The 18,109-nt window shown below is 40.3% G+C and overlaps 2 protein-coding genes across 3 annotated transcripts; both read left to right on the forward strand.

Moving 5' to 3' along the window:
• Nucleotides 1-4,874: 4,874 nt before the first annotated feature.
• LOC308083033 (protein transport protein Sec61 subunit alpha) lies at nt 4,875-12,441 on the forward strand. Its single transcript, XM_080425134.1, has 12 exons — nt 4,875-5,004; nt 6,117-6,184; nt 6,290-6,355; nt 6,720-6,798; nt 7,829-7,960; nt 8,611-8,720; nt 8,832-8,985; nt 9,250-9,410; nt 9,649-9,846; nt 10,291-10,482; nt 11,088-11,164; nt 11,287-12,441. Exons 1-12 carry the CDS (start codon nt 4,998-5,000, stop codon nt 11,471-11,473), a joined length of 1,431 nt encoding a protein of 476 aa, XP_080281260.1. The 5' UTR covers nt 4,875-4,997; the 3' UTR covers nt 11,474-12,441.
• A 1,052-nt stretch (nt 12,442-13,493) lies between these two features.
• On the forward strand, nt 13,494-18,084 carry LOC308083046 (mitochondrial intermembrane space import and assembly protein 40-A-like). Of its 2 annotated transcripts, none has more exons than XM_080425158.1 (3): nt 13,494-13,627; nt 15,675-15,773; nt 16,382-18,084. In XM_080425158.1, exons 1-3 carry the CDS (start codon nt 13,606-13,608, stop codon nt 16,759-16,761), a joined length of 501 nt encoding a protein of 166 aa, XP_080281284.1. In that variant the 5' UTR covers nt 13,494-13,605; the 3' UTR covers nt 16,762-18,084. The 2 variants fall into 2 exon arrangements, with proteins under 2 accessions (XP_080281284.1, XP_080281283.1); XM_080425157.1 differs by having other exon boundaries at nt 13,498-13,633.
• Nucleotides 18,085-18,109: the final 25 nt, after the last annotated feature.

The following is an 18,109-nucleotide window of genomic DNA, read 5'->3' on the forward strand; positions in this document are numbered from 1 at the left end:
GGCCTCTCTCGATGGTGAGCCTGTGCTCACTGCTCACCGAGTCTGTCTGTACATAGTCAAGGATTTCCTTGGTTTTGGGTGAGACATGGTGCTCTTGTATTCTGCCAATGTTCTCTGTTTAGGACCAAAGCATTCCAATGCGCTCTGGATATGTTTTGGCTGATTCTTCTTTCCATTGTGTCAGTGTGGTAGTTTTATTTTTGTTTTCTTATAATGTGGTTTAGTCCAGACTCCACTGGGGTTTCTTTCTTCACTCTTTACCCTATATATAGCCATGGGAAAAGCGAAAACATCACTTTCCACTTTTCTTATGCTTGCGAGGAAATGTGATCCTCACAATAAAACATGTTAGTCTACATGAGTAACCTGCACGCACCTGCACACGTGCGCGCGCACACACACACACACACACACACACACACACACACACACACACACACACACACACACACACACACACACACACACACACGCACGCACGCACGCACGCACGCACACGCACACACACACACACACACACACACACACACACACACACACACACACACGAGTAGAGTGGGGGAGGTAAAGCTTTGTTTAGCTATAAAGCTGCATGCAAAAACTCATGGGTACAAACAAAGTTACACATTTGTGTACCATAATAATAATAACGCTGAAATGGATACAGCATATAAATATGCATAAATAAATAATTACAACTATATTGGTACCCTAAACCGGATGTAGTCATTGACCTGACCTGGGACAAACAATCAAAGCATTTTTAAATTGTATTTTTTACCGTTTTCCTATAGGCCTAATTTGATCAACTTTAAGAAGAAATCGGTCAAAACGTACAAAAGCAAATACTGGGCTGAAAATCGTGTGGAATCTACAAGGGGAACTGACGCCAAAGTCATAATCGATAAAATGTTCAGAAGTAAACGAAGCCACGTTTTTTGGCATGGTGCCATTGCAGTTGGTCCACAAGTGTCCTGAATTTGACATTTTATGACTACGGCGCAGTGAGGAAAACGTGTAGGCTATTTGTGCTTTAATAGTGGTCCTCACTTTAGTAGGCTATTTTCGTAAGAAATATATTGACAAGCCAGCCCACAGAGCACTGCATTCATAGTTATCTTTATAGAAGAGTATAGGCTACTCTCCACAGCATTACTGGTAAAACACTGAGCCCTAGTGGTAGAGAATTCAGTCATAATTTTGCTGTTACGTCACAATCAGGAGGAGATTACGTTTAAGGATGCTTTGAGCATCTTCTTTGCCCTTGTGAGAAAACTAAGCTTTCTTGAAAGAATTATCGTTGTCCAATTTCTACATGAGTGTAATAGCCTCTAAGTAAAAGTACTTTGAGGGTGATTTAAGCTATACTCTTTCTTTCCACCTATTATAGCCTACTTATGCAATCTGTATGTGTATTTGTGTGGATTCAATGTATGCTTGCCCTATCCATCCCAGACTGTTTGATAAAGTGTGTGTGTGTGTGTGTGTGTGTGTGTGTGTGTGTGTGCGTGCGTGCGTGCGTGCGTGCGTGCGTGCGTGCGTGCGTGCGTGCGTGCGTGCGTGCGTGCGTGCGTGCGTGCGTGCGTGCGTGCGTGCTTGCTTGCGTGCGTGCGTGCGTGCGTGTGTTTAAAATGGACATCTGTTTCCTATAGATTTTTTTTTTAACCATTAATTAGAGGGGAAAAAATACTTTTAAGTAATAGCAAGCTCACAACACGTTGCATCGCGACATGTTGTGAGCTTGTAGATCGGCTATTTTCACTATAGTTTGGGTCCCGGGGAGACATCAAATTTCTCTTTTGGTTCTCGACTGTTAAAAAGTTTGGGAACCACTTCTCTAGAGAGATGCCATTGCTCCCTCAGCTAGCTGGTTCTGGGACTCTGTTCAAAAACACAAGCAGAGCCACCAGACAGAACCCCCACTGGAATAAACCAAATGATGAGAAAACAAAACTGATGCAATGGAAAGAAAGAATCAATCAAAAACAAAAACTGAGCAAATTGGAATGTGATTTGGTCCTAAATAGATAAACACACAGTGGCATGCATGAATAGCTATACCTGAGCACTTTGCCTGATGTAAAACAATGGAAAATCATTGACAATGTTCAAACTCAGCGAGCACAGGCTCCCCATCGAGAGGGGCCGCCACAGGCAGACTTGGCTCCCAGGAGAAGACAGACTGTGCACCCACTGAACACAAAATGAGGTGGAAACCGAGTTGCACTCTCTAACTACCTGCCAACTGTACCAAGACATCAGAGACACAAACTTCCCACAGATTACAAACACCCCAAAATAGTTTGAAAACATGACTAATAACAAAAACTTCCATATCTGCCGGGTAAAGTACAGCAATGCGCAAACACGGCAGCAAGATTTTGTGAGCTGTTGTGACAGGAAAAGGACATTCAATGGAATACAACCACCATAAAATACTGCCAATACTATGTGTATTCCTGCACTATACCTGCACTGTATTGATCTAACTACTGTACATACAGAGCAGACACCTTTAAATACATATACTGTACGGAATATTATATATTTTTGCTTATCTGTACATATTTTTAACAGCGTAGGTTTTTATGTAATTTTTACCTACAGTAGTAGGCTATATTTGAATGCAATGTTTCAAAATGATACAGTTCTGTAGCTACACGTTTCTTTATTATATATATATATAATATTTAATTATATGTACATTTGGGGATTTGGGTTTTATTTCACACTGGATTTCACAATGTTAACATAAAGCCCCTTTGTATTGAATTGAATTGAATTGAATTGAATTGAATTGAATTGAATTGAATTGAATTGAATTGAATTGAATTGAATTGAATTGAATTGAATTGAATTGAATTGAATTGAATTGAGACTAATGGATTGTGTGTGTGACTTTGTCAACATGTTGGCATGGAAAGAAATAATGGCAGGTGAAGGCCCTCGACAGAAACATTTTATATTAAGAAAACATGCTCTTATTTTTCTTTTCAATATCATACCAAATGTGTCGGCCTTTAAAGAGAACCTTCGTTAAAATGCAATAAGAGAGAGAAGGACATTTTTGTGGCTGATGAACCATTATTTTAACCACATAAGCGCAAAATACAGATTAGGAAACTGTTCGCAGTGTGTGTAATGCATAGTGTAATGCATTGTGAACAAAGTAGGCCTACTCAACCCCACTAGGCCCCACTTTGACTTGAGTCAAAGTATAGAGAGGCTGCCTTAATCCTTAATTAATATTATTCAAATAGCTACTAAAATATTCAAAGATTTTCCAGAATTTTCCAAACAAATGATCAATAATAGTGAAAATAGCAGATCTACAAGCTCACAACGTGTAGTGACGTCTGCTATTTTCACCCCATTTGAAATAGGGCTTAAACTTTGTAATAATGTACTTTTCCCTTCCTAGAAATGTAGTGGAGTTAAAAGTACAATATTTGTCTTTGAAATGTAGTGGAGTGATTTTTTTTTTACAAATACTCAAGTAAACGTATAATATAGGCCTGCAGATACTCGAAAGATTTACTTAAGTAGGCCTACAGTACTGAGTACATTATTTGCTTTGAGTTACATTTACTGTAAATGTAGCCTAGTTACTGTCCACCACTATGATAACCACTTAAAAACGCAGAAGACATTATTATTTTGTTATTTAGTTTTTTTGTGGGTCTTTTAATTAAAAAATAAATATATATATATGTATGTGTATGTAGGTATAGGTGTATGTATGTATGTATGTATTTTTGTTTTTCTTTGAGTTTAATCCTACATTATGTGTAGATAAAAATGTTTAAGATTTTTGTCTTTTTTTTTTTTTTAGCGGTGTAGCCGCTCCTATAAGTGGGGTTGGGACCCATGACCCATCCGTCGTGAAAATGTGTCTTTCGCTGTACGGTGATTGGCTGATAAGTATTCAGACCCTTTGCTCAGTACTGTGATTGGCTAGCGAGACGCATGATGAAATTCATAATTTGATTGATTGAATATTTTATTAGGCAAAAAATTTAAAACAGCACAGTTACATTTAAAATACTTTGTCTAACAGGTCCGTTCATAAAAGTCCTTGCGGACTTGTTTCCAATGAGGGCCTTGGTATTCAATTCATAACCTATAAATAGCACCACGCACTTAAAAAAAAAAAAAAAGTTTTAAGTGAGCTTCCATCACTGTGATTACCACTGTTCTAAATAACACCGCTCACTTCACACTGGGTGTGATTTTTATAGTATTGTTGCACAATCATGTCTCTCAGAATTGTTATTTTCTGTTGGTTTGATATGCAAAATGGCCAATAAAAATATAAATCATAAAAATAAAAAAAAACGCACCCACCCATAAAACAAACATGGGCAAATTCTCCTTCTACAGCACTCCCACCAAGGTTTGGAATAGTCTAACCCCATCCCTCAAAAAATGCAGTTTGCTGAGCTCATTTAAAACAGCCTTTAAAACTCACCTTTCTGAAGGCCAAAGGAGGACTGGAGTACCATTTCCCGTTAGACAGATGACCCCCCCCCCCCCCCCCCCGCCCCTTTTTTTGTACATATGTTTTTTTTATGCATCTTTGTTTTGTTTGTACATATTTAGTGTTATTTTCTCTGTATTTTGTGTTGATATTTGAACTGTTTGGTTGTATATATGTCTATGAATTGAATACCAATTTTGGACAGACCTTTTAGACAAAGTATTATAAATGTAATTGTGATTTTTACATTTTTTTTTGCCTAATAAAATATTCAATCAAAAGCAGAAGACAGATTAGGAACTGATTCGTCGTGTGTGTGTTGTGTTACAACAATGCATGCCGGGAAGTGTAGTCTGCAGCGGGTGGTGGAGCGTAGTAGCAGTGACGAGTAGGTAGCCGTTCCATTGGTGACGTGTCTTTAACTGATCTGTCTTTTCAGTGCGGAGCGGCTAGATGGTCTGGTCACATAAAGCAGTGGCTCACCGGTAACACAACAAGGACCCGCAACACACAGGCCACCATGGGCAGTGAGTATCCCCACCATCTGCACACACACACCAAACACCATTTAAATACCTGTTGGTCGGGTTAAAAGCAGCTAAAAGCGTGGACTTTTCTCCTTTTTTAAAAGCTCTTCTTGCTAGCATGCTAGCTAGTACTCAAGGTTAGCTAGTATAGCAACTAGTGATCGAAGAAACGTCTGTTTTTTTCCCCTGCTGCTATAATAACGTTAGTTAACTAACTGTGCGTTAGAGCTGGTCGTGTTTGAATGTCAGTGTGTCTTAACTACTAGTCATGTATTTACGTTTTAGTTACTGTGTTACAAATCCTCTTAGATTTCTATTCAAGCTGTACAGTCGCTCATACTAAACCTGCTCAATGGACGAGATGAGATCCCTTTAGCATCCATGCTAGCTGAGCTACTGTACCATGAACATCTCAGGATGTTAAATGTTACATTTCTATCTGACGGCTGAAGAAGAGAAAAATAAAAAATAAACCTGCTATACACATTTTTATTGGCAGTTTGTTTTGGTTCTGAACCGTAGAATAACAGTTAAATCAGATGCCTTGTACGTGATCTGACGGCCACAAAGAAATGACTCTCTGTCAGAGTCAGTTTCAGTGATTGATTGATGAAGCTTTTTATTATGTTTATGTTTTTGCAGCTTTCAGCATAATCACAGTGAATAATTTTGCTGATTACAATATAAAACTTCAAATCTAAAGAGTGCAGATAAGCTGGTTTGTGTAACATGCAGAATAATCCTTCCCAGTCCTTACCCGATGTTGGTGGATAATTATTTAAATCGAATCAGTAGATACACTGTGGTTGCTGATATGTTTGCATACATAGTGATATTATAGACAGTCTTTGCAGGGCTTTTACTGCCTTGACAGATATCTGTCTGCCAGGCATGTTTAGTTTGTGATGACGTTGCAGCCACAGCAAATGTTTTCAGGCTAGTGTTGGTGGAGAAGATGTTTCTGTCTGTTGACTGTCTGTCCTCTAAGATTGTTGACTGTCTGTCCTCTAACATGCTGTTTGGTGTAGTAACTTCTGTGTTGCATTAACAATAAGTAAGTGATTGTTTTTTGTTTTGTTTATTAAACTTGTTGCTTTTTGTTTCTTCTTCAGTTAAATTTTTAGAAGTCATCAAGCCGTTCTGTGCGGTCTTGCCAGAGATCCAGAAACCAGAAAGAAAGGTATGCATTTGAGTCAATTGAATACACAGTGTTATTAAATAATACACTGTGTCCAAGTTTGATTGTCCGTGAAATTAAAACCATTTCCCCATTTGTTTCCCACAGATTCAGTTCAGAGAAAAAGTACTATGGACCGCCATCACATTGTTCATCTTCCTAGTATGCTGCCAGGTTAGTTTCCAGTGATATAAAAACACAATAACCCATGCATGTTGCACAAACTCATTATGGGTAATATAATAAATTTGATCACAATGATGCATGCTTTGGCAATCTAAAACCTAATATATATATATATATATATATATATATATATATATATATATATATATATATATATATATATATACTGTACATTGTCAAAGAGTTGTGTCACTACAGCGGAAAATAAATGTTATTTCAGTTATTTTCTGCGACCGACTCGTCATATAACAAAAATAAATTAGGTGCAATATTTGTATGGAAACCAAAAGTAATGTCCCTTTGTTCCTGCGGAAGGTGTTTTGTTACATTTTGTCCTATTCTGCTCTTTCAGATCCCATTGTTTGGCATTATGTCATCAGACTCAGCAGATCCCTTCTACTGGATGAGAGTAATTCTGGCCTCCAACAGAGGTGAGTGAAGTGCCAGATCCTATTATGTATGCGAACGTATGTGAACTATATTTCACCCAATACTAAGCTAATGCACTGGTTCTCAGTGGTGGAAAAAGCACTACATTTCTTTTCTTTACTTGAGTAAAAGTACAAAAGTGTTGGCATCAAAATATACTTAAGTACTAAAAGTAAAAGTAATTAAGTATATTTGAAATTAGTAGATCTCCAAGCTCACAACGCTTGCGATGCATTGTGAGCTTGTAGATCGGCTATTTTCAAATAGCCATGGCTGAAGTGGTTAATGTATGTTTTACAAAGTAACTAGTAAATAATGTTTTCAAATAATTGTAGAGGAGTAAAAGTGCAATGATTGCCTCTGAGATGTAGTGGAGTAAAAGTATTGAAAATTGCAAATACTCCAGTAAAGTAAAAATACATCAAAATGGTACTTAAGTACAGTACTTGAGTACATTCCACCACTGGCCAGAACTGCGTTCACCCAATAAGCTAATGCACTGGTTCCCAACCCGGGCCGCGACTCTGCAAGGGTATTTCAAGTGGGGCCCCAAATTGGCAAAACACTTAAGATTCTAATCATAATATAATATTAATATTTAACCAAAAAAAACAAATTTGTAAAAGAAAATGTCATTGTAATTTTTCTTTAAAATCTTGCAAAATGTGTTTTCTTTGTGATACGGATACATTGAAACTTAAATTATACTATGTTGGTTCCTTTGATCTAAGCCGGAACACAAGCATTAAAATAAAACACGGTCTGAAAATGCACGTGGCGTACTTTCAACATTTTCAAGTGGGCCCTGATCGCCAAATGGTTGAGAGAGCCACTGGGCTATTGTATCGCTTAGAAAATTGTCTGCCTTGTCTGAATCACAGTCTCTACTTCTCTTATCACACTTGGTCTCCTTATCAGAGGTGTGATAACAATACTAGACCAGGGTTTCAGTTCCTGTATTGCTATAGTGTGTACATTAGTTCCAGTGATTGTCAAGACACCAGTCTAATCCACTGTGTTGTGTTTTTCCAGGTACTCTGATGGAGCTGGGTATCTCGCCCATCGTGACCTCGGGCCTCATCATGCAGCTGTTGGCCGGGGCAAAGATCATTGAGGTCGGAGACACCCCCAAAGACAGAGCCCTGTTCAACGGAGCACAGAAATGTAGGTTTCCTTACCGGTCTGCAACTTCTCACTGCTTTTAGCCAGGGCTGTCACCATCATGGTACTTTAGTTGATGATTATTAATTGTCATACAAATAATTGGCGATGAATGATTTTGAATTGTGGTTTTGGCCTTGAGCATGTAAATAAAGAATTACATTTCAGTTTTTTGACTATTAGGCATTGTAAACAGATATTGTACAGGGCAGATAATATGACCAATAAGTAAAATATGCAAAGAAATTACTGACACTGGCTGTTACCAATAATCAAAAATAGATAATGTACTATGGCCAAAAAACAGGCCATATATTTAATACTTTTCAAAAATAGCAGATGCAACGCCCTTGTGAACTTGTAGATCTGCATTTTTCCAATGGATGAATTTATACAGATAAATGGAAACGATTCTGGTGATTAAATGGTAGCGATCAGGTGATTATGTAATAATTGTGACACAGGCCTACTTTTAGCACTCACGAGTCTCCACCACATCCTTTTGACTCTTTGAAGTTCTCCCGTTTACTTTGATGTCACTGCGCCTTCTCTGCACCGTTCGTTTTGCAGGAGCATTATTGTTCAGCTGTTTTCTCTGCAGGGACACCAACTGAAAGTGAAAAACTCATCACTCCTTTCTTGTCCTCTTTCAGTGTTTGGAATGATCATCACCATTGGCCAGGCCATCGTATACGTTATGACTGGCATGTACGGAGATCCCTCTGAAATGGGTGCTGGAATTTGCTTGATCATCATCATCCAGGTTAATAAATAAGTTCCACTACTAACCCTGTTTATCTGCATAAAAAATGAAGACATCTCCCATGTCTCCCATTAGCTCAACGCTAAACACCTGCCTTTTTCTCCCCCCCAGCTGTTTGTGGCCGGTCTGATCGTGCTCTTGTTGGACGAGCTGCTCCAGAAGGGATATGGTCTGGGTTCTGGTATCTCCCTGTTCATTGCAACGAACATCTGCGAGACCATCGTGTGGAAGGCCTTCAGCCCCACCACTGTCAACACCGGCAGAGGTACGGCATCAACAGGCTACAAGAAGCTTGTTTTTTATCCACTTAAAGCCACATTTTATACTTCGTCATACATTGGTATCGCACAAAAGTCGATGATCTACAAGCTGAGTAGACGCATTACAACTCGTGAGGTTGTAGATCGGCTTTTTTAGTACATCTTGGACAGCAAGTTGAACGTGGTTACCTGAGCAATGGAAAGGAGGAGACGACGTCTGATTTTAGGTCGGCATTGATTAACGGTGTGAGTCTTGGTGTGTTTTTCAGGCACTGAGTTTGAGGGAGCCATCATCGCTCTCTTCCATCTGATCGCCACCCGCACAGACAAAGTGCGGGCTCTGAGAGAGGCCTTCTACAGACAGAACCTGCCCAACCTCATGAACCTCCTCGCCACTGTCTTCGTCTTTGGTGTGGTCATATACTTCCAGGTCAGCTCGCAAGGCAATCTTGATGAATATTCTGTCCCAACAAACGTATTTTTAAAGTGAGGTAATTTAGTACTTTGTGAATGTTTCACCAGTACAGTACCAGTTTGATGGTGTGGGACGGCCTCCTCTTTTTAAAGTTGTGAGCAGACGTTTGCCGGCTGTCTTCAACTACACATACTTGTTGTGTATGTCCTGTTGATGGCAAAAAATCTAAAGTCTGCACTTAACACTTTTCTAGGGCTTCAGAGTGGACCTGCCCATCAAGTCCGCACGCTACCGTGGCCAGTACAACACGTATCCCATCAAGCTGTTCTACACCTCCAACATCCCCATCATCCTGCAGTCTGCGCTCGTCTCCAACCTCTACGTCATCTCGCAGATGCTCTCCACGCGCTTCAGCGGCAACTTCCTGGTCAACCTCCTGGGAACCTGGTCTGTAAGTACACCACCTAACCGGACTGCTTGGTGCCAAAGCGTCTCGGTGCCGCAACCGATTTTATTTTTTCTTTAAATACTATTTTTGGGCATTTGTAAGCCTTTCTTTGCCAGGGATAATGAAAAGAGAGACAGGGAATTCAGAGAGATATTAGGGGAATGACATTAAGCAAATGGTCCTGCCAGTGCCAGCTGGAAATCGAACCGGGGACTCGCTGATAAGGGCAGTGTGCCCATGTGGTATGCGCCCAAAGCACTTGGCTATCGGGTCTCCCCTGCCACCGCAATTATTTGCACATGGAGAACGAGACAGTATAGCTACTGTATGCATAAGGAACAATGTGAGAACAAGTATGATCATGACTTTGCTGATTACTGTCTTGACAACATCTTTTGATGGACTTGACTGGCCTCGGATCTAATTGGTACATATCTTTGTGTTCAGGACGCGACTAGTGGCGGTCCAGCCCGTGCCTACCCGGTGGGTGGTCTCTGCTACTACTTTTCTCCTCCGGAGTCGTTTGGTAATGTCCTGGACGACCCGGTTCACGCTTTCATCTACATCGTCTTCATGCTCGGCTCCTGTGCCTTCTTCTCCAAGACCTGGATTGAGGTCTCAGGATCCTCTGCTAAAGATGTAAGTCAATCCATAATGTGTGCTTGTGGGTGTGTGTGTTTGCAAGTGAATACCTACAGTATAGCTGATACACTAAATCAGTGGTTCTCAACCAGCGGTCCGGGGACCACCAGTGGTCCTTGAGGGGGGTTCCAGGTGGTCCCCAGCTAAATGATGGGAGAGTTGGTAACCAAGTGGACCATTTTACGCTCTCAAGAGCTAAATTATTGTTAAACATCTGCATTACTTAATTAAAGAATTATTATTTTGATCAACGGTGGCCTGTTATCTCTCCTATAGTACCAACAGCAACACAGCATGGAATTGTGGACAAAATCGTATCCAACGACAACAAAATATTCTAAGTCTTGGGTCTGAGAGTCTAAATCTCATCAAACGGTGGTCTGTGGCTCAAATGCCGAATAAATAATGGACCTTGATATAAAAAAGGTTGAAAACCACTGCACTAGATCAAAACACATTGCGACACATGAGCTTGTAGATATTGAATTTCTTCTGAAGATTTTTTAAAATGTTTGCCTCACCAGGTTGAAAGTGGTTAAACATCCATGCTTTATGTTGGACGTTGTGAATTAACTTGTCGCTTGCTTTCTTTGTGTGTGTAGGTGGCTAAACAGCTGAAGGAACAACAAATGGTTATGAGGGGACACCGAGAGACGTCTATGGTGCATGAACTGAACAGGTACAAAGCAGCCTTGGTTATTTGGCCTCCGTCGGACATGCAGTGTTGACGTTGCTGGAGTTTCGCTGCATTCGCTACGAGTTATAAATGACAAATATTTTTCTCGTTTTTTCTTCTTCCAGGTACATCCCCACAGCTGCTGCCTTCGGTGGCCTTTGCATAGGAGGGCTGTCTGTCATGGCCGACTTCCTGGGTGCCATTGGTTCGGGTACGGGAATCCTCTTGGCCGTCACCATCATCTACCAGTACTTTGAGATCTTCGTCAAAGAGCAGAGCGAAGTTGGCAGCATGGGAGCACTGCTGTTCTAGAAGTTATCCCTTTTTTTCCCCAACATCATAACACCAGACCAGACGCAGACCATCCAATTCTCTACAAAATTTTGTTCTGTTTTGTTTCGCATTGTTCTGTAATACGCACAGTCACATAACGTTTTGCATCTGGGATGTGTCCTTCTATTCTGCCACATTGGTCTGTCCATATAGTACCCTTTTTGGGGTATGAGTATAGGCAACAAAAAAAAAAAGTCTTACTGGTGAAGACAGGCTGACGATTCGTCCCAGGGTCCAGCATAGCATTATTTTCCTGTTCTATTTTCAGTAGTCATTGCTCCATCTGCCTTCAGCCTGGCTGAGTGTCCCCCCACTGACTGTCTAATCTGCTGAAGAATGCCTGAAAAAGCACAGTTGTGCTGAGGTCCTATCTATCATTGACTCTCCTCAGGCGTCGGTCACTTCAGCTTGTTCAAGGAACACTAAAGAGAGCAAGGCGGTGCTTATTCACAACACAACGCACTCTTGTTTTGGAGCTTTTTCTGGAAGAGTTCTAAGAAAGCCATGTCATGTTCATTTCAGGTCATTGGATGCGGTGCTCGAGGGTTTCGGGGCGTGGGGAGGGGCCATATATATATTAGGACATGAGAAGTATACATTATACTTGGTATTCCTGATACAGCTCTGACAAGCTCTTGGGACTGTTTTCATATGTACCTTTATTTTGATGTTTTAAAGTTTAAACCATAGACTGTTGATATTTTCACGCTGGTCTTATCAGGGACACAACGTTTGTCCTCTGTCTCTGGGTCCCGAAGGAAGGGAAGTGTTTGTCTGTGTTATTATGCTCCTTTTATGCCCAGACTGAATCGCTGCACAAAACTGCCGAGACATGGTTGGATGAGGATGGGTTTGGTAGGGATGTAAAGGGGGTTCATTTTTGGTTTTTACTTTATGTATCGGACATAATTGTGTTATTAAAAAAGAATAAGTTTTTTTCCAACACAGTTGGAGGTTGTGTCTTTATTTCATTGGATGTTGTCTTTAACGTTATTAAATCAAGTCAAAGTCATATAGTTTGGCTTTGGCTTTATATGACCAATATAATGGCTATTGGGAGTAAAATGGCTTTAAAAACAAGAATTTGGGCACTCAGGTGGTGCAGGGCTGAAGTTCCTGTGCTGCAGAGAAGCTGATCTCTGTCACTGTCACTGCACTCCTACACGTTGATCAAGGGTGCCTGTCAGCAGATGTGTTAAACTATGAGGAATAAGGTCTTCCTTACATCTTCACTGACAGGTGACAGGCGGTAGATTATTCTCTCTGATGCTCTGTATTTGAGGAGGGACGTGGTACAATCCCTAGGACCAACCAGTTGGGCACTTGGGGCAGTGTGGTAACAACGTGGTATGACAAGACCATAGGTGTGGGGAAATCAGGCATGAATCACACAACTAAATTGGAGAAAAGAAAAAGAAAATAACCTGTTTTATTGAGAGCCCTTGAGGGTGCTAAAACAATTGTTGTGTTCTACCCCAGTTAGCCTTAATACTAGGTTTAAATCTAGCCGTGGATCAAGACTATCATACGGTAGATGTATTTTATATGACTAAGTCTGCCTTACTTTCGTATCTTATGCAAATGTCAAAATCCATAAAATACATCTGTGATAGTCTTGATCCAAGGCTAGTTTAAATTATAGAGTTATAATATAGGTTTAAATGAACCCATAACTAGCCATCCTCTGTGATTTAAACAGAAAACATTAAGGAGTGAACACAAAATGACAGTTCTTGCAGCTTTCTTATTTTTTGAGTCATAAATAAATTGTTTTAATGTACTGCTTGGCTTCAATCTCAAATACAATGAAAGACTATTTGGAATGACTCAATTTGGATTTATGTATATGAAATTTAGCTAGAATGGTGATTAAATTGATTATGAATACCTCATTTTTCTTCTTATTACTAGCATCTACAGTAGGTTTAAAAGCCTAACTGACGTCATTACTGTGCGCCTCGGATGTGCAGTTGATGATGACATCACAGGTAAGTTGTCAGACGGGTCGGTTATGGAATGAAAGCTCAACTTTCAACGGCATTAAAATCCTTCAAAACCATCAATTCCTACCATATAGGAGGAGAGGTTCACAGACCTGAACATCTGCGGCCATGTCGTACTGCAAGCAGGAAGGTAATGGTGTGTTTATCGGCTCTTATTTCAGCCCATTCTTCAGCAATGTCATTGAGGAAGCTAACATGCTAACCTATGCTAACTTGAACCATCTGAACCTGTGGACTGACTGACTCATGTGAGAGCTGACAGGCTCTGTCTGGTCTAAAGCAAACAACTAGAGAACTGTCTGTGTCTTTACCTTTGTGTTGGCTCTGTGGGACTGTTATTATAGTCTAATTGTACAACTAAAAACGTGGCATGGGGTCCTGTGTAGTCCAGGGCTACATTAAATAATAGCTAAGAGTGCTTGGAGATCTGCCAAAATGTCAAACCAGGTCGACCCAAGTTGGCCACCAAGCCATGATGATTCATCTGATGAATATGAACAGTGGTGGAAAAAGTACTAAAATTCTTTACTTAAGTAAAAGTACCAATACTGCAATATAGAAATACTCTGTTACAAGTAAAAGTCCAGAATTCAAAATCTACTTGAGTAAAAGTACAAAAGTATTGGTATCAAAATGTACTTAAAGTACCAAAAGTAAAAGTACTAAAATGTTTGAAAATAGCAGATCTACAAGCTCACAACGCGTCGCATCGCGACGCGTTGTGAGCTTGTAGATCGGCTATTTTCAAATAGCCTAGGTATAAAATAGAGCTAAAGTGGTTAATGTATGTTTCATAATATCATAATTTATATCTGAAAAGTACCTAGTAACTAAAGTTTTCAAATAATTGTAGTGGAGTAAAAGTACAATATTTGCCTCTGAGATGTAGTGGAGTAGAAGTAAAAGTATTGGAAATTGGACATACTCAAGTAAAGTACAAATACCTAAGAATTGTACTTAAGTACAGTACTTAAGTAAATGTACTTATTTACTTTACACCACTGGCCACCAAGCCATGATGATTCATCTGATGAATATGAACACGTTTCATGATGTGACACTTTGTTCATTTTATACCTTTAAAAGGGTCAAATATTTGCTTCAGGGGGTTCAATTTGTAACTGCATGGTCCCTGTTAAAATGTCTAAGCTTATCACCAGAAATCAGCCCCCCTCCCCTACTATTACTACTAGTATATGATGTTTTGTATATTATTGTATGTCTTTAAATGTCTGAATTGAATACACATGACCACAATGGAAATAAGCCCTTATAGGGCTTATACAAAAGGGTTATCCTTTTAGCACCTTAAATACATTTGTACCACTGTACCTTTTTTTGCAAACTGTTAATAAAGTATTCAATTAATCAATCAAAAATCTCCTTAGGTATTGGTACAGGGGTCTTCAACAGGGGGTCCGGGACCCCTAGGGGGTCACTACAGGGGTTACTACAGGGGGTCCGCCAAATCGTTGTGTGATATGATTTTTATTTTTTTACCTTAACCACTTGAACCCTAGCATCCCTTTTCCCGAGGAGAACTTTAGCCAAAAATAGCAGATCTACAAGCTCACAACGCCTCGTGTTGCGAGGCGTTGTGAACTTGTAGATCTGCTATTTTTTTGGCAAAGAGGTATAGGTGTAGAGGGGAAAAAAGAGCAGACCAAGTGAACAAAAGTTCAAGTTTAATCTGAAACAAAATGTTATACAATAGAGGGGGGTCCCTGCTTCATCTCTCTCTCAGCTGAGGGGGTCCTTGGCCTGAAAACGTTGAAGACCCCTGTATTAGTATATAGCACTAGCCTTGGATCAAGAAGACTATCATAGATGTCTTTAACCCATTAAGACCTGAGGCCATTCTTTAAAAAAAGTTTTTTGAAAAAAATCTGGAAAATATTTTTCAAGATTTTTCAAAAATAGCAGATCTACAAGCTCGTAGCGCGGCACTCGGTGCCGCGCTATGAGCTTGTAGATCTGCTATTTTTGAATAGCCCAAAGAAATCTTAAAATGATGCGTCCCCGGTCTTAATGGGTTAATCGATCGATTATGTCAGAATCACTAAAAGAATAGTTAGATAGTCTTCTTGATCCAAGTCTAATATACGTAGTACCAGTATTAGGCGGCTACACTTACTACTGTCTGTATTCATTGCCATTTCTGCTTTTATTCCAACAAGGTAAAGATCGCATCATCTTTGTGACAAAGGAAGACCATGAGACGCCCAGCAACGCAGAGCTGATCGCTGAGGATCCCAATGATCCTTATGAGGAGCAGGGTTAGTGTTGTAACACTTCAGTTTAACCTCTTAAACCCTACACACTTCAGAACTGCTACACTTTAACCTCTTAAACCCTACACACTTCAGAACTGCTATACTTTAACCTCTTAAACCCTACACACTTCAGAACTGCTATACTTTAACCTCTTAAACCCTACACACTTCAGAACTGCTATACTTTAACCTCTTAAACCCTACACACTTCAGAACTGCTATACTTTACCCTCTTAAACCCTACATACTTCAGAACTGCTATACTTTAACCTCTTAAACCCTACGTACTTCAGAACTGTACTATACTATACTAACCACTAACTACTTTATAACTCCACAACTTCGTTGACCGGGCTCCCCCCAGAGGTCTGTCCTTGGGCCCCCTCATTTTCTCCCTCTTCATCGGCGGAAATTACCGATATACAAGCTCACAACGAGTCACGTTACGACGTGTTGTGATTTTGTAGATGCGGTCATCTATTTTCACAGAACGTTCGCCTACTATGACTTGCCCACCATAGGGATGCTAGTGTTGTTCATGTGGTTAACAGAAGCTTCTTTGATTCATGGTGGTGATATATTTACTATAGCTTGGTTTGTCTCTCCTTTAGGCCTAATCCTGCCAAATGGAGACATCAACTGGAACTGCCCGTGTCTGGGCGGCATGGCCAGTGGACCCTGTGGTACCGAATTCAAGGAAGCGTTCTCCTGCTTCCACTACAGCAAGGAGGAGATGAAAGGCTCCGAGTGCATCGAACACTTCCGTGGCATGCAGGACTGCATGCAGAGTTATCCTGAACTCTACCCCAAGGACGAAGAGGAAGAGAGCGCCCCTACGGACGGGGCTGACGCTAGTGCTCCCTCCGCTGCCCCAGCCGTCGACTCTGACTCGACTCCCGCTAGTGACATTGCCCCTGCTGCGCCTCCGACGCCTCAACCTGACGCCACATCTGACAGTACACCGCCCATAGACAGCCAGAGTGCCAGCTAGTAGGCCAACCTCATTCCCTCTGTGTATAAGCTCTGTCCACCATAGATAACTCGAGGAACTTGGTGTGCAGTCCTTTGCTTTCAGCAACAATAGTCCAAAAACGGGGTACAAAAAAAGGCACAAAGGGTTCACAGGCCATGGGGGGGGGACTGTGTACCTTTAGAGAAGTGGGGGTGTATCTACTGTATTAATTGTAGGCTGCTTTGCCCACTGACCACCTGAAGACTGTTGCAGGGACTCGTATCCAATAGGGACTCAATTTATTATTGTCTTGAATGATAATTGGTCAAATAATCAGACGACTTGTCTCTGTTAGACACTGTTTCAACATCTATCACTGGCTAATGGTGGAGCTTTAGATTAACGTGCAATGTCTTGCTTTATTTGTCAACACTTGTCGTCGCCCCTGACAGTTGAAGCCTTGTCTTGCTTAGTCAGCCTACTGATACGCCTGGTGACGTCTAAATTCAATATACAGTTATGGGCTAAAGAAAAACAATGGTGAAAATGTCAACTAATAAACCTACGCTCACTGCTTTGCAAACCAATATCACCGTAACACCAATATGAAGTACAGCCCTACAGGTTTTTTTTTTGCATTGGTTCTGTTATTTTTTTAAATTTCATAATGGTTTCTACCCAGTTATCATTCAATTTAGATGTAATTTCATTAGACGTGTCAGTAGGCAGAGATCTCTGATCGTGTACTGAATCCCCTGATTGACCAACACCACTGTGCAGTCCCCCTCCACCTTTTACATTTTCACAGTAAACCGTTATTTTAACATATTTCATCTGTATAAGTGAAAAACACTTACTTTTTAAACTTTACCTTAAACTCTCTGTCTTCCTTTTTTAGAAAGGTTATTCACTTATGAAAAGGGTTGCGTTGTAAGGATAATTCAAGTCATACTGGAAGAGCGTCATTGATGTTGAGTTGATGTACTACTACTAATGTTGCCTGTTTGATTTGGTCAACTTAAGGAAATCCAGGGCCTTGTGACCAAATACACCAGGTGCTATGGACTATGTTCTCCTTACAAGATTTATTTTGAGCGTTGAATGCATCTGTGGGTAGAGAGCATCAATCAGTCATTTACCATACAGTATGCAACGCAGAAAGGTTGTCATTGTTCCAACACTGTTGCCTTTCAGACTTCAGCCACTATATACTTTGTTGTATGACAAATAGCGTAAATAGCTGATCCGCAAGCTCACAACTTGTGTATATCCCTGTTTGTTTTCTAAGTTTTAATAATTTTTGAAAATATCTGATAATTTCGCCTATAGTGACATGAAAATGATTATAAATGGTAAACATAAGCTTGTGTGTCAACATCAACTGAAC

The sequence above is a fragment of the Gymnoscopelus braueri genome, assembly GCF_963280865.1.
Source record: "Gymnoscopelus braueri genome assembly, chromosome: 3".
NCBI classification, from domain to species: Eukaryota; Metazoa; Chordata; class Actinopteri; order Myctophiformes; family Myctophidae; genus Gymnoscopelus; species Gymnoscopelus braueri.

Excerpts from the sequence above, each read along its gene's own strand:
- LOC308083046 (XM_080425157.1), top strand. The coding sequence starts at position 13,606 with ATGTCGTACTGCAAGCAGGAAGGTAATG. Across the intron at positions 13,634-15,674 it reads CTGCAAGCAGGAAGGTAATG|GTAAAGATCGCATCATCTTT; the intron begins GTGTGTTTATCG and ends TATTCCAACAAG. Across the intron at positions 15,774-16,381 it reads TGATCCTTATGAGGAGCAGG|GCCTAATCCTGCCAAATGGA; the intron begins GTTAGTGTTGTA and ends TCTCTCCTTTAG.
- LOC308083033 (XM_080425134.1), top strand. Across the intron at positions 7,961-8,610 it reads GTTCAACGGAGCACAGAAAT|TGTTTGGAATGATCATCACC; the intron begins GTAGGTTTCCTT and ends GTCCTCTTTCAG. Across the intron at positions 11,165-11,286 it reads ATGGTGCATGAACTGAACAG|GTACATCCCCACAGCTGCTG; the intron begins GTACAAAGCAGC and ends TTCTTCTTCCAG.